The 15,171-nt window shown below is 44.2% G+C and overlaps 2 protein-coding genes across 3 annotated transcripts; one reads left to right on the top strand and one right to left on the bottom strand.

The window, feature by feature from the left end:
- Nucleotides 1–73: 73 nt before the first annotated feature.
- On the top strand, nt 74–3,461 carry LOC147257782 (guanine nucleotide-binding protein G(I)/G(S)/G(O) subunit gamma-13-like). 2 transcript variants are annotated; one of them, XM_086211953.1, is made up of 3 exons: nt 74–708; nt 2,369–2,479; nt 3,032–3,461. In XM_086211953.1, the coding sequence occupies exons 2-3, from the start codon at nt 2,382–2,384 to the stop codon at nt 3,135–3,137; spliced, it is 204 nt and encodes a 67-aa protein (XP_086068079.1). In that variant the 5' UTR covers nt 74–708; nt 2,369–2,381; the 3' UTR covers nt 3,138–3,461. The 2 variants fall into 2 exon arrangements, with proteins under 2 accessions (XP_086068079.1, XP_086068078.1); XM_086211952.1 differs by having other exon boundaries at nt 269–708; nt 2,348–2,479.
- On the bottom strand, nt 2,993–15,097 carry chtf18 (CTF18, chromosome transmission fidelity factor 18 homolog (S. cerevisiae)). The gene is made up of 22 exons (XM_086211944.1): nt 14,834–15,097; nt 13,635–13,718; nt 13,400–13,550; nt 12,571–12,757; nt 12,332–12,424; nt 12,011–12,063; nt 11,780–11,924; nt 11,465–11,689; nt 11,290–11,387; nt 11,071–11,194; nt 10,826–10,962; nt 10,622–10,715; nt 9,601–9,699; nt 9,378–9,508; nt 8,998–9,112; nt 8,658–8,882; nt 8,413–8,562; nt 7,637–7,767; nt 6,066–6,210; nt 5,851–5,946; nt 4,999–5,068; nt 2,993–3,685 (listed from the first exon to the last, which is right to left on the bottom strand). The coding sequence occupies exons 1-22, from the start codon at nt 14,919–14,921 to the stop codon at nt 3,564–3,566; spliced, it is 2,763 nt and encodes a 920-aa protein (XP_086068070.1). The 5' UTR covers nt 14,922–15,097; the 3' UTR covers nt 2,993–3,563.
- Nucleotides 15,098–15,171: the final 74 nt, after the last annotated feature.

The following is a 15,171-nucleotide window of genomic DNA, read 5'->3' on the forward strand; positions in this document are numbered from 1 at the left end:
AACACCCCCCATACACACACACATACACACACACACACGTCCGGAAGGGATAAAAAAAACGAGTCGTCAGGGAGAAATAAAGATTTTAATCTTTAGAACTAAAGCGGAAACATTCCATTCATGCTTTTGTTCCATCTCGTATTTAACGCGTTGGACAAGTAACGAGACATGAAAGCGAATGTCTGGATGTGGTCGAATTTGACATTTTCATCAAGCTTAAACCAAGTTTCGTCAAATTCGAACAGACAATAACCATTAATGGTTGCGTCACTTCTTCTTTGGCTACAACCGGATATTTTAATCCGCTGGGGGGTCTCCGGGGATTCCAGCCTTGCAGGAGCAGAGAGCGACATCACCTCCGGTCCAGAAACCAGTTCTCCCTCTGGAGCGCGTCCTCATTTGCGTGTTTCCTGTCTCCAGCTCAGCTCTCCTCCACATTTCCATACAGGTGCGTCGTCGGGCTCCAGCCCTCGTTTGACTGTCAAAGCAGCAGGCTGCTGCGTGTCTCCCTCCCAGCATCTCCGCCCTGCGCATCCCGCATCCAGTCGCTAGCAGACAGGAGCGCAGGGGAGTGCCCTTCCTTCCACCGACACAACCGCCTCCTCCTCCGCCACAGCGACTCATCCTCGCCGTTACCGCCCGGCCTGCATCCTCCATCCGCCGGCTGCACTCTAACTCGACCAGCGGTCTTTCCCGGGAGGCCTGACGGTAAGAGCTCTCGTGTATGCGGTGTTTTTATGTTTGTACATCATCCAACAATCGTGATATGTTTGGGTCGAACTTGATTTTATCCTGCTTTTGCGCTCACGAAGGCGCCTTAATCTGCTGCAACCACCGAGGAAAAAAAAAACCCGAGAAATATGGCTGATGGTGAGTGATGGAGGCTTAACACATTTGGAGGACATTATAATTAAATGATGAAGGGCCCGGAACAGCTGGCTGCACAAGCAGCACAGCAGAATGGATGCTGGGGGGGTGGCAGGCACCGGACAGCCGACCTACTTAGATCCATTAAAAAGATGAAGGGGGTGGGGGGGGGGGGGGGGGGGGGGTGGGGGATGAGACAGCTTCCAGCATAGGGGGCTGAGCTGGTCCATAGTTAGCTGGAACTGCCTCTCCCCGCTGATATGTGGCCCGTGGCAGGGTGGGGCACAATTTACAGTCAAAAGACAGGAGATTATCTGTCTTTGTTGATTCACTTGTGTGTGTGTGTGTGTGTGTGTGTGTGTGTGTGTGTGTGTGTGTGTGTGTGTGTGTGTAGATTATGACACTCAGGCAAATGAAATCTAGGGTATTTCCAACAAAAAAATGTGCTTGGATTTAGTGAAAACAACAGTATTTTTATTATGTGGTGCAGTCAGGGACAGTATGAAGACCTGGACAGACCTGCTTGGGGGGGGGGGGGGGGGGGGGTGTCTGAAAAGTGAAGCCAATTAAGTGGCTTCAAGCTGCATCCTCCCTAATAACCAGCAGGGGGCGGCTCAGGTGTCTAATTACGTAAACCAGGGATTTTCAAAGTCAGACGTGGTGGAGATCACCTAGGTTTAGGAAACAAGAACCCCGCTGTAAAACTATTTCTGCTCTGGTTTCTCGAGGCCTGAACAGCATCATTATTGTATAATTGACCCATCTAGCCTCAAGTTTCGTTTAACATGACTTTAAGTACAAAATTAATGAAAACATCTGTCCGGAGTGATGGGTTAGATGAGGAAAAAAGCTGCAAAATTATACCAAACAACTGTATCTTTGACAAAGTCAGACATTGAAGCACTTCTCCACAGTTTTCTTTTGATATCTAATATTGTTTCACTTCCGCTCACTGAGCCATCTGGAATAATTTAGATAAAATAAGATTTAGGGTGTGGCCAACCTTGTGATTGACAACTCGCCAATGTAGCAACGCCGAATCAGGCTCGTCCCTCTCTTCCAAACAAAGATGGTGATGGAAACGGCTGCAAAATCCAGGCTGCAAAACATTGGTCCGCTGATCAATCTATGACGTCACTCTGACCACGCCCACTTCCTCTCTAAACTCTATGGGTGTAATTTGATACTCATCCACTCAGCTGCAGCAGCTCCAGTGAGCCAAACAACAGAAAGCCAGGCCTATGTACTTCACCTTGATTTTTTTTTTTACTCCACTTCATTAATCCAAGTTATTCTGCAAATATCAAGCACGTGTTTAAAGTTTAAGCTCATATATTTTATTTGATTTTACTCTGGGTTGTGATTTTTCTTATCTTTATAACTTCAATTTATTTAGAGACTGTCACATCTGAACTTCAAAACCGTAAAAAAAAAGAGCATCTCACAAGCGATCCGCTGTTTTTTCTGCTTTTCTTACTAGTTTGTGTTGTCGTGCGAGCAGCAGCAGCAGCATCATGGAGGAGTTAGACGTTCCTCAGATGAGGAGAGAAGTGGAGAGCCTTCAGTATCAGCTGGCGATCAACAGAGAGAAATCCTCCATCACCGTCACTGAGTGAGTAGGAGCGGACACACACACACACACACACACACACACACACGAGGCACAGACAGAATACAGCAGTACATCAATGTATAATTTATTAATACTCCAGCCCTTAGCATCATTTTGTGACGCCTTAATCAGTATCAGAAGCTAAAGACGTCCGAGAGTGAGAGGTTGATGAAACCACCAGATGATGCAAAACACCTGCTGTTTGCAAAATAACAGGTGAAGCAACACACGTGTGTGGTTGAGCTGTGGCTGCAGGCAACATTTGCATACTTTATCCACATTGGTGATGCTGCTTCTATTTAATCTTCGCAGCGAAATACCAAACTCACATGACAAAGTAAATAACTTTTCTGACAACAAACTCAATTCTGATCTGAAACCCAAGTCGAAAACCCCAAGTTTCTCTTTTGAAGGGTCTCAGGAAGTCAGGACCGCCCAAAGTGCTTGAAATTGGTCGTCAGAACAATAGTTTTACATGTATACAGTCTTTAATTTGCTTGTTGTGTGTGTGTGTGTGTGTGTGTGTGTGTGTGTGTGTGTGTGTTCTTGCAGGTTGGTGAAGTGGATCGAGGGTTGTGTTTGTGAAGATCCGTTCCTGAACCCTGAGCTGATGAGGGCCAACCCCTGGGTTGAGAAGGGGAAGTGTGTGATCCTCTAATGATCACATGCGCACGCACGCGCACGCACACACACACACAAACACAAGCACGGATGCATCGTAATTTTAAGAATCCCGCACTCACTCTAACACACTAACCTGCTCTCTCTCTCTATCACACTCACACACACACACACACACACTAGTGCTACTACTATGTTTATTTATTTGGAGATGCCTGAATGCTCTGACGACTGTGTGTGAGTGAACAGCACCCAGTAGCTTTCTAGATGTTTGTTTCCATGGACTGCTGAGAAATGTTCAACACCACCTTTTTATTGGCTCTTTACACTGTCAATCAAAATAAAGACTGTTTTGAATTTATCAAGATGTATTCTGATTTCATTGAGAAGTTGGGATGTTGTTGGTTTTATTTTCCACATACATGACAATAAAAAGGTCAGAATTGTGTGGGGCGGGGGGGGTTTACAGTAGTTCTCTGATATACACGTTCCGTCTGACGGCGTTGGACATGCCCTCGTTGAAGCGGAACCACACGTCACTGTTGCCCACGGCCGTTCCCATGGCGAGAACCGCACCCCTCTCACCTGGCGAGAGAGAAAACAGAACGTCTTACGTGAACTGTAGGAGAGGAAATGTTGGTGCCTTCATCCTCAAACCTCAAAATGATCTTTGAGACGTTTGAAGTAAAGTTGAATTTAGCAACTAAGTTGGTTTCATAGTTTATATTTCTGGAGGGTTCAAATTATTTCTTTCAAGTATTTCATCTTTTCAGTTTCCAGTCATATTTAGTTGAGTAAGATCTAGACTGGAAAATACTTCCAATTTGAGAATACTTGCTGGAGTACTGCCTAGGGAATAACTGACTGTTAAATCAGTGCACCAGATTTCCATCATTTCCCTCAACTTTTCAGCCCAGTTTATCCTTTTAAAGTGACGTTATAAATTACTTCTGAGCTTCTCTGGGGTTGAGATCCACAGCCTTCTACTCTCCTGTTTAATTAGAAAAACTTCAGCTGTCCATTGTTAAGACAGGATCAAGACATCTTTTAGGTTTTATTTTGAATTTTAACGTCAAAAGTCACCTCGTGCGCTAAGTTCAATAGCAAGAAAAGATGAATCCTGCTTTCATAGCTGCGAGTTTGCAACAGAACTCATGCTTCCTGTGTGTTAAAGACACCAACAGCTAATCGGCCCCAAAAAAGACAAATGGAAGAGATACACACGGAGCATGTTTGTTACAGAGCGCCACCTAGGGGTTCAGTGTGCAATTGTTTCTGCCTGAGTTGTGGGTGGAATGTTACAACCCACCTGCCAGTTCAGGTTTTGCAGCGCAAACAATTACAATAAATAAAAAGCTTTGATGTTTATTACCAGACACACGGAGCATTAATGTATTCTACCAGAATTTGATGTGCTTCACCACTCTGATAAAAGAAAAATGGGCAGGCAGCCATGTTGGGAGTGGAGACAACCAGCGGCACAACTCTGACGGAGGACTGACATCCTTTGAAACTTCAATTAGCACAAAGTTTCTGTGCATAAACAAAAGTCATCACATGGCAGCCCAACGTACACTTGAAACCTGATGTAGGAAGAGTTGGGTTTACTACAGATTCACTTTACATCTAATCCTTGTTTCTCCAACTGCCGTGACCTCCAGGTCAAAGCCTGGAGGTCACGGCAGCGTTTGGTTGGTTAAATGCAGGCAGCAGCTGACAGTAACGATCTCCTGCCTGCAGTTCGCCGCTGTGCTTCAGCAGCTAAATCAGGACTGTTACCTAACACACATCAGTTATCTCCTCCGGTGCGTGTGGACAGGAAGTGCCTCGAGGCATTTCTCTCTTAACAGCCTCATCTCTCCAAAGGTTTGGACCAATGAGGCTACACAGTACAGTACCTGAGTCGGAGGACGCCGGCGCTTGCTGAGGTTTGGGTGGAACAACTCTGCCGAAGAAATCCACCTCGGGCTGCAGATCACAAACACACAATGACTGAGGTTGAATTTAATCATAACATTTCTAGAACACTGACCTCAATAGCAAGGTCGGTACCAGGGAACAATCCCATGAATGCGCACACACACACACTTTCTCATTAGCCTAATTTCCCTGATTCCCCATTAGAGACTGTAACCCAGTAGCTTCACATTATCCTGGCTTCTGCTCTCTAGAGGCTCCAGCTCTCTTTTACTGGAATATTCCAACACTCAATGATGCTCCTCTCTTCCACCACCTACAGGCATGAGCTGGTAATTACAACAGCACCGCTGCTTCAACAGTCAACCCAGTGCTCAGAAAACCTAAGTTCTACCTGCTGAGCAGCAACTCTCTGGTGCCTTTACACCAAGACATCCCCTCACAGTGATTTGATTGTCTTGACCCCCGACTCCCCACCCTCAGCTCTGATACAAGCACATATCTACCTGGCCACAGTTACCATGACAGGCAACTGACAAGCAAGAGAAAAACTGGAAAGGTCTGCATCATCCTCAGCCAGAGGAATTTGGAACAGAGCCTCCCACGGGCACCATGTGCACTCTATCAGGTACTAGATAACACACTATGCACTGCCGCCATGACAGCCCGCACATGCTGGATGGGACAGTTTAGTAGTCCACTGTGGAAATACGCCGCCAAGTGACGACCCTCAACCCCAGTCAAGATGCAAAAGCAGTTTCAGTTGCATCTTTGCCTCTTCGGTGTCTAAAACAATGTGTGTGTGTGTGTGTGTGTGTGTGTGTGTGTCTCACCCTGGTCTCCACAGTGGTCTCTCTAACAATGTTCTCCAGCCTCTGTTGATGGTTCTTGGTTGGTTTAGGACCAGCACTCCTCTTCTCTTCATCTTTCTGCACCAAACAGACACAGTAGAAAGTTTTGATGATGAACACACAGCCAACTGATTATTTACGGGATGCATTTAACAAACCCGCGAATTGAAGGGTTACACGTGTTCGAGCAGTCTCACCGGTGCCGGGTTTCTACGCTGCATCATTTGCTCGGCTCTCCTCATCTTCTCCTGCTCCATCTCTCTGCTGATGGTTTGTTTGGCCTGATAGGTCAGCTGGCGGCGGGGAGGCAGGCCTGGAAACTTCACCACCTCCTCAACTCGCCTGCACGCACACGAGCACACACACACACCTAATTTGTAAACAGTTGGACGCAAACAGCAAAATTTACACAAACTAAAATCAAACACACTGAAAACATGATGAGGTAGCCCCTGTTAGATGACAAAGTAAAAAACAAAAAAGCTTGTTTTCCTGAATTAAATCCTGAATCTGTCATTCTCTAAAACCATAATCCTCTTACAGATCTTCATCTCTCTCCAACACAGACACAAACACACACACACTGCTGTGCCAGTAAACACTCTCACTCCATGTCTGCACGGTGCCTAAAAATATAACATAAATAAGATAATACCAGCGTGACTGTGAGCTATTTATTGCAAGTTAACGCTTGGCAAAATTGAATGAAGCCCTCAAGTAATTCAACTCCTTGTGTAAGAGGAGTGAACAATTAGCCTGTTTAGTTATTATAAGTAAAGCACAGAAAAAACAAACATATCTGAATCCATCTTTATTACCACTAATGTATATTTCCAACATTGGTTTATTTTGGTCTTAGTAGTAGGTTATACTCAACACATTCACTGGATAAGAAAGTTTCAAACAGGAACTGAATTCAGATGCTGTCAGAGCACAGAGAATATTCTAGAACACGCCAGACATGTGGAAAAAAAAAAGTTCAACACAAAATCACAAAGAGGAGAAACAGGAAGACTGAACGCCCTCATGTCTTTCCATCGCTCATTGACTTTTTAACCTTTCAAAGCAGGCTAACGCTAAAATCTCTTTCTCAGTTTGAGTCCAATCAAAGAGAGCAGCTGGAGGCGTATCTTCTGGTTGACGTTAGAAGTCGTCATCCACTACTGTCTTCCTTCCATGTGGTTTCAGAGACTGCTGTTGTGATGTGCTAAGGAGGGCAGGTACAAGAAGGTGTAGACCAGCAGGAGCAGCAGCAGTGCCAACACCAGAGGCAGACCCCAATCATTGGTGACCAGGACCGTGTCACATCGGGCCTGCAGGAAGGAGCCCCCCTGGGAGCCCTGCTGCTCATCGGCCTGTGCCGGCATGGCGGAGACGAGCAGCTAATTATCCCATCCTACCATCACCAGATCCTCCGCTGAAGGTGAACAAAAGTGAAAGAGTAGTCCGATGTGCTCAATTCTCCTCGTCCCTCTCCATTCTTTCCATTTCTTTTGACATTCCTCCAGATCTCAGAGTGACTCCGGTCTATCCGTCCCTGCACCCGTTGGTCCATCCACCTGTACCTCATCAGTGAGGCTTTGCTGCATCACCATCACACACTCACACCAGGCGATAAGGGGATTATTCTCTAAGCACTTGCATGCAGAGCATCACACAGCGTGGACAAGAGCAGTGACCTTCAACACCCTGCAACCACTCGACTGATCTTCATGTGTCCATCAGCAGTGTACAGTTGACCTTAGTGTGTGTGTGTGTGTGTACTCACGGCTCCAGGACGTATGTGTACTGTCCCTCAGGTGTGCGATCCTGCCTGTAGGAGAGGTTGTAGGCCAACATGGTGTCAATCAATTCGCACATCTGTTCCTTCTCCCTGCTGCTGAACAGCTGTGGATTCACCTGGAAGATACACGCCACGCTTCAGATCAGCAACAGGAATACCTGTCATCCTTGACAAGCCAGATTTGGATCATTTATTCAGCATGATTGGTCCTCACATAAATTACTGTAAGCAGGACACCCGACCCGCATCTTTGATGATATCTTGACTTCATCACCAAAAACTGAACGTTACTTTTTTCCAACATCATTTTAATTAACATTTTTCAAAATGACATTATTCATAATATTACAAAAGGTTGGTGTACATTTTCAGCTCCTTGTCATTTTCACTCTTAGAACTGTTTCATAACATGAAAACATAATTTATAAAAACTTGATTTTTGTTCCAGCATGTTGATATTTTTACAAATTTAAAAATACCGCAGTTGTACACAGTGACCTTGACCGCTGAAGTATTTTCAGTTCATTCTTCAGTCCCAGGGGATTGTTTGTGTATGTTGAGCAGCCTTTAAAGTGATTACCTGAATGTTCTACTAAGATGGCACTGACAATGCTGAACATGAGATGGATTTGTTTCTGCTTGATTTTAAGGGATTTTTCTCAGCAACCCAACTTGATGTACATGAACCAAAATACACTGCATCCCTTTACACCGACTGACGAGGTCAAGAAATACACGTAGGTATGTACAACTGTACTTACAGGCCGGAGTTTGGGACAGATGATGTCGAGGAGCAGCGTGAGAATGTCGAGGGTCAGGTTGAGCTGGCTGACCCTGGTCCTGATGCATGCTGGGATGTCAGACAACATAGTGGACAGAGAGTTCTTGCTGCTGAGGAGACGGGAGGTGGCCTGGAGACCACCAGACAATGATGATATTAGATTTGATATCTGGAATATTTTCCTAATATGCCTTATGTGTGTTTGCACTAAAGTCAGATTAGTACCTCGTGATGGCTGTGGGGATAGCTGATGCGTGGCACGTGTGTGTGGGCAAACAGGAAGTGGAATGTAACCGCCAGGAAAGGCTGGTACCTCATGAGGGAGAAGTTCTGCCCGTGCATTATTACTTGGCTCAGTCTGTCTGACAATATCATCCAATCCAGCGCCTCACTCACACTCAGCAGGTTGGGATCACGGACTCGCATGGACAGATAATTATCATACAAGCCCTGAAGAAATGAGACAGACAAAAATAGTACACACAAAACATCAACATGCAGTATTTTATTGTCTAGGATTACAGAGTATGGTGAAATTCTGAGAACTATATCCTCGGTTTAATACCTGAGACACCTTTTCATATTCTCCACTAGATGACGCCAGGTGCAGAATGTGTTGAAACCTCTGAGCTCCACCTCCTGACCCGGGTCCGTCCTCAAACCTCTCACCGATATGTTTCCTGGAAACACGTTTGGAAAATTATTCAGCACCTAAAGTCTTGTCAGCTTCCCTTTCACGCTCCAAGGACAAAATGAACATCGTCCAGATAGAATAAAAACGTTTCTTTCAAATCTTGACCTAATTCTGAATAGAAATCAAATTTCAAAATTCCAAATGAAACAGTGCAGGATTCTGGTGCATATTTACACAACTGCGACTCCTAATATGTGACAAATGTAACAACAGTGTGTTTCCACTGACTCCTTAGTCTCCAGAGTGGGTACCGTTTTGTTCGTGGTAACTGGAAGACCTCCTGCCACAGATGGAACAAGCCCTTGTTCTGGTCTTTCTGCCCCACAGACACACTCTGGATTGTCTTGGTGTCTAGCTGTTTGTGGCCACGACCGTACAGGAACTACACAGACAAGAATACATGTGTTTATAGAGAGAACACTACTACAGTGCTAATATAGCACCTCAATCTTCCACAGGGAAGGAGCCACCCACCTGTAGCGTGTTGATACAAGACCTGATGTCGTTGTCCGTCTTCTCACACAGTGACATCAGCGTGCCCGTGTCAGCCCTCATCCCCTGTTGGGCTGAGATCTGCAAACATCATACAAAAACTCACCGTGTACCTGGACTACTGCTAACATCTTTCCCACCTGTAAGTTACAAAAGAATTCACGGAAAACTCAAACATTCCAGTTTTCCAGCAGCATGTATCTGTCTGGAGCCGGAGACCTGAGGAGTCACAAACTCAATGCATAAACGTCACCTTATCTGTTCCAGTAAGGAGGTCCGTGCACAGACACAATAATCAAGATGAAAATGAACACATTTGGGTGCAAAGGAAGCAAACACATTCAGATCTGTGGAACTAAAGTTAATAAACTGCACGCAAAATACTAATATTTATAAAGTTTGGGATGTGCGAGTTACGGCACATTTAACCCGCTTGCACGTAAGTAGATCTTAGCTTTCATTGGAGGATCACGTAATACACATTTTTGACCTGAATGAGTTTGGTTCCTCTGCATGCTAAACATTTAAAGCGATGAATATTTACAGATCCTCCCTGAGTACACAGGATGGGAAACAAGAATTGTCACCGGGGGAAGTTTACAACGATCATAAACCATGCAGGTGAATGACAGTATGACCCAGAGCTGTTTACAATCGTCAAGAAGAAAGATAATAAACAAGGTAGTTGATTGGGTCAAATCTGGAGATGGTATTGTTGAAACATTTGTGTTTCGGAGGCGTTTTATTACTGCGATGCTGTTAAAGTAGCAGTTGTTTCATTTCTGCTGCACCAGCCAGTGTCTGCAGCTCTCTGGTTATTGGGGTCCAGCCATTTAATTATCATTAACGTTATTGGTCATTTCAGCTTAATTGAATCGTAGTTTTTTTTTTCTGGCCAGTCATTTTTGAAAGATTAAGCCTAAACTCTACAATCTGTATCGGACTTGGGCCTGTTTGGGACAGAACAATACGGCCTGATGTGCACTCTCGTGTGTGTGCCGACCTCTGCCAGTCTCTGTGCCAGGCGGGAGGGCTGAGTCTGGGGGAAAGCCAGGAGGAAGGCCTGCTGCCTCAGAGGTCTGAGAGCTGGAACGTAACTAAAGGACAGAGGGGACAAAATGAAGCGCACATAAGCTCACAAACGGTGAATTTAAAAGTGTATGACAAAACATTACTGGGACCGTTAAATATCCAGGACGTCTCTTACAGGTCGTTACAGATGCAGATGATTGGTCGGAGCAGGATGGGCTCCTTCTTCTTTTTCTTCTTCCCAGACTCTGAGCCTGCGTCTCCGCCGGGGCCATCTTTCCTGTTCAGAGTAGCTAACAGAATGTTGATGGCAGCCTGCCCAGTAAAACAAACACAAAAAAAGAACATTTATAAGAAAGATTTGAAAAATGCATGATCGAACCACATTTTTCTGGTTGGTTTTAATGAGTGTGAAGAGCGTACTGCAGGTGCTCCATCAATCTCATCAATGATGAGGCAGTTGGGTCTCTCATTGGCTCCTAAAACTGACTTCATCTGAGTTGCCGTGTCGATGCGTTTCTGGAAGATTTCTGCACTGCGATCGTCACTTTAAAACAACAACGACGGCAACAAAAGTAAGGTCACTATATTAGTAGAATTACTGCAAAATCAACTTTAGAGATTCACCTTTGTTCACCTCACCTGGCATTGATCTCCACCACATTGTACCCAGCATGCTTTGCTATAACATGAGCCAAGGTGGTCTTCCCCAAACCTGGAGGGCCGGATAACATAGCCACCTAGAAGAGGAAGCAACAACAAACTCTTATAACAAGTAAAGTTATCAAATTGAAATCTATGAGTGTGTGGTGTTGACCTTGTATTTAGGCCGCTTGTACTGGTCCAGCTCAGCCTCCAGGATCTCCTCAGTCATCTCACTTTTACTCTTAAAACGATTTTGACTCTGATTGGCTTGATTGGGTTTAAACGAGGTCTGGTTTGGAGCCTGTCTGTCAGGCCGTGCAGGGCGGGGCTTCCTCTCTTTTCCAAAAACAACAGTATCCCACAGTTTCAACCACTTTAGCAGACAGCGGTTGGTAAACTGCAATAAAAAAAATAAAGTCTTGTACTTATTTGTGGTAAAAAGACTGACTCTTTGTAAAAGGTTAAAAAGAATGACAACATGACATACGTCATCACTGAGAAGCTCGGTGTAGTGCCGGGGAGAAAACTGGTCAACCCACAGTCGAAAGCTTCGCCCCTCCGAGTCTTCAGACTCCTCCTCTTCTCCTTCTTCTTCTCTTCTTTCAGACTCCCGAAACACATCATTCACGCTCCTGTAGTGACACAATTAAAGATGCATTATTGAAACGTCTATTACATTCCTGGTGAATTTATGTATGAGAGCTGGGTGGCCAGTTACCTCGCCAGCAGCTCAGACAGACGCTGGGATTCTTCCACCACTTGCTGATGACGCTGTATTTTAGAGAAACAGAGACATTAATCCCACGGGCTCCATGCGTCCCTCTTTGTTACTGTGTTACAAATGCCCCATTTATGTTGTCTCGTGTCGTATACATCCTATATTCTCAAAAGTGGATTATGTAAACATCTAGTTGCTTTAATGGCTGCAATAATCTCTGTGTTTAGTTAATCATAATCAGATTTAGAGAGGGATCAACCTTTAGCTGGATGTCCAGAGAGAAAACAGATTACAGCCATCAACAGCAGCACAGATACTCACCTTCTCCGCCTCTTGTTCTCTCAACACACTTATTGGAACTGCGAGCAGCCCCAGAGAACCGTGGGAGTTTGGTACCGGTCTGGAGTCGACTACCTGGAGACAAACAAGCCAACTGGCAGAATGAATAAACAGAATATAGACGCTGAAGCTACTGCATGCTATCAGTAAACCAGGGTGCAGGACGAGGAGCTGCCCTGAATATCAGCCAACATTACAGATGAGAGACTGCTGAGTTTAACCTTTGCTGCTGAGTCTTCCCTCTGACAGAGGTAGACCCGACTCCCTACGGAGTCAGTCACCGTGATGTAGTCTCCCTCTTGCGGGGGTCTCTTCAACACACGCGCAGACCTCTCTGGAGAGGCAGGTCGCCTCGGTGTCTCAGGGATGGTCGCGAAGCCACTGATATCCAGCAAATTGGTGGCTGACCTGAAAACACGCGCATTAAACGTGTTCAGAACTTCAGCTAACCATAATCTTAATTCTGATTTGATATCAGTATTTGATTCAAGGGTAAACCATGAATGATGTTAACTTCTCCTGTCACTGGAGACCAGAAGAAACACAGCACATCCTAAGATTTGATGTTTCTAATTTTCAAATGTTTGGCACTTTTACTTTGTAAATGACCATTTTGCTTTATTCAGCAGGGTTGCAGGTATTAGTCACTTTATGTTATCGGTCGATCAAAAAAAAAAAGCAAAAAGCAAAATGATGTAAATTGTAATGGAAATTTTTCATTCTTTGACTTTAAAATAACTGATGAAGTTCTATAACCAGTTGTAGCTGGGAATCCATCTATTTATTAATTAATATGTCAGCTTTTGATTTTAAATTCAAAGGAAATGTTTATTTACTTGTCTTTATCGTTTGGGAAAATCCCACTTGAAAAAACACTCCAAACCACCATCGCATGTTTTATCTCGCGCACCACACTTTGGGAATTCCTGGTCGACAGCATTTGGAACTAAGAATCGTACACTAGCTATACAACCAGGTAGGCTGTGAGAAAGGATATAAAAGCTCCAAATGCCCACTTTACTGCCTCCCTGTCTTCCAATCATCTCATACCTGAGGGTGGGAGAGGGTTCATATTGCTCTGGAGTCAACGGGGGTGTGATGTCATCACTCCGCGCTGGAGCTTTGTTCTCTTGAAGCTGTGATGAGATGAAAAGTCTCTTAGTTACACCTGCATCCCGCTTCGGACGCTTTGCCTTTGGAGCTGTAAGAAGCAGATGGTGTTTCAGGTTCCAAATCTGCAGCGAAAAATGAACATCAGTAGAAAACCACCTCAATGTGAACTCACTGTGAGGCTGGTCGGACAGCAGGTGCTCGATGTCTGAAATGTCGTCCTGTGAACGCTGACGTTTCGTCGGATTGCAAGATTCCTCTACGGAGAAGAAACCCACACACTATTAATGCTGCAAGCATTCAGTAGATTAAATAGTCAGTCAATGCATTAGACCGTCAGTAATTTATCCAACAGAAATTCTTTGATTAGAGTTCCTCAAATTGCAGTTCTGGTACCGTCAGTCAAATGTGTTCCCACAAAACTGCTTTTGCTACGATGCCATCTTGGGTTCCCTCCGTTAGTGTCTCGCAGTTTCCTGATTGAATTGAGATTTTAGATCCTAACATTCTGAATGAATTTAAATTCTGAACATGATGATGATGAAACAAACATGGGCGGATGGGTGGTTTCTCCAGCGGTTTAAATCCCTGATTTGATGCCAGGATCGTCAAAGATGATCAACAAGACGAAAGGTACATAGAAGAAGAAAAGCATTCTGACTGATACACAAAAATAAAGCCACATTTTTCCAACTCATCTCAATTTTTTTTTTTCTTTTCTTGTAATAGTGTTTCAGCTCCTCTGGAAAATAACATTTTGGCTGACACACGCAAACACATGTCATCAGGGGTCCTGAAAAGGGAAAAAAGCTGAAAACCAGAGAATTGAAGAAAATGTGCTTTTCATAGGCAAATGATCAACATAATACTTCGATGGAACCAGACAGACTCATCGTATGTTAGATCCATTCCTGCTAAGAATCGTCCCGTTACATTGTGTAATACTAATAAACAAACATTACATACCAGGACTTAGGTTAGCTATGTATTTAAAGCCCAATCGTAGCTTGTTGTCACTTTTTAAAATTATTTTTTCTTACCTATTTAAATTTAAAACTAAGTCTTCGAGAGGACTGAGATGCATATAAAGTAAGTTATACTTCGTAGAGATATTTCTAATTACAGATTTCTCCTTTAAAGAATACTTCTACTTAATGTTCCACCTAAACATGGCAGACCTGGACTGAGAGAGAAGGTTATCAACAGACCAGGAAATTCTGTGTTTACGATGAAGCTGAGTTCTCAAATCAGGAGTTGGAGGATGATCTTAACTCTGACAATGTCTGCTCTTTACATTACACATTATAAATGTTACTTCTTTTTTTTATAGTATGTTTTAGTAGCTAACATTAATTCGTCAGTGGGTCTCCTCACCTTCCATCTGAGCCAAAGCTTCCAGCTCGTCGGCATACTGCTCCTCGAAGTCGTCATGTACATCGAAGAGTTCGTCATATTCATCCATATCGGCTGCAGCACAGTGAACGCCAGATACTTGCAAATTATCTGTACGCTTTTAAAGCTTTTCTTCTTCTTCTTCTTCTTCTTCTTCTTCTTCTTCTTCTTCTTATTATTTCAGCGACTTCATCAACTGCGCTACGCAAAAAGATTTCCCGGGATTTTTAAGCTGTGAAGTATTACTTCCGGGTAAGCCGAGAGCTGTGAGGTCTGATTGGTTATTGAAACTTTTTATGTCCCAGAATGCTTCACGGTGC

The sequence above is a fragment of the Aulostomus chinensis genome, chromosome 8 (genome assembly GCF_037954235.1).
Source record: "Aulostomus chinensis isolate RoL2024-O1b breed Wild chromosome 8, RoL_Achi_v1.0, whole genome shotgun sequence".
NCBI classification, from domain to species: Eukaryota; Metazoa; Chordata; class Actinopteri; order Syngnathiformes; family Aulostomidae; genus Aulostomus; species Aulostomus chinensis.

Coding starts and splice junctions, on each gene's coding strand:
- LOC147257782 (XM_086211953.1), top strand. CDS start 2,382: ATGGAGGAGTTAGACGTTCCTCAGATGAGGAGAGAAGTGGAGAGCCTT. Junction 2,480..3,031: donor TCCTCCATCACCGTCACTGA/GTGAGTAGGAGC, acceptor GTGTTCTTGCAG/GTTGGTGAAGTGGATCGAGG.
- chtf18 (XM_086211944.1), bottom strand. CDS start 14,921: ATGGATGAATATGACGAACTCTTCGATGTACATGACGACTTCGAGGAG. Junction 10,963..11,070: donor AGATTGATGGAGCACCTGCA/GTACGCTCTTCA, acceptor TTTACTGGGCAG/GCTGCCATCAACATTCTGTT. Junction 10,716..10,825: donor ATCTGCATCTGTAACGACCT/GTAAGAGACGTC, acceptor TCTGTCCTTTAG/TTACGTTCCAGCTCTCAGAC.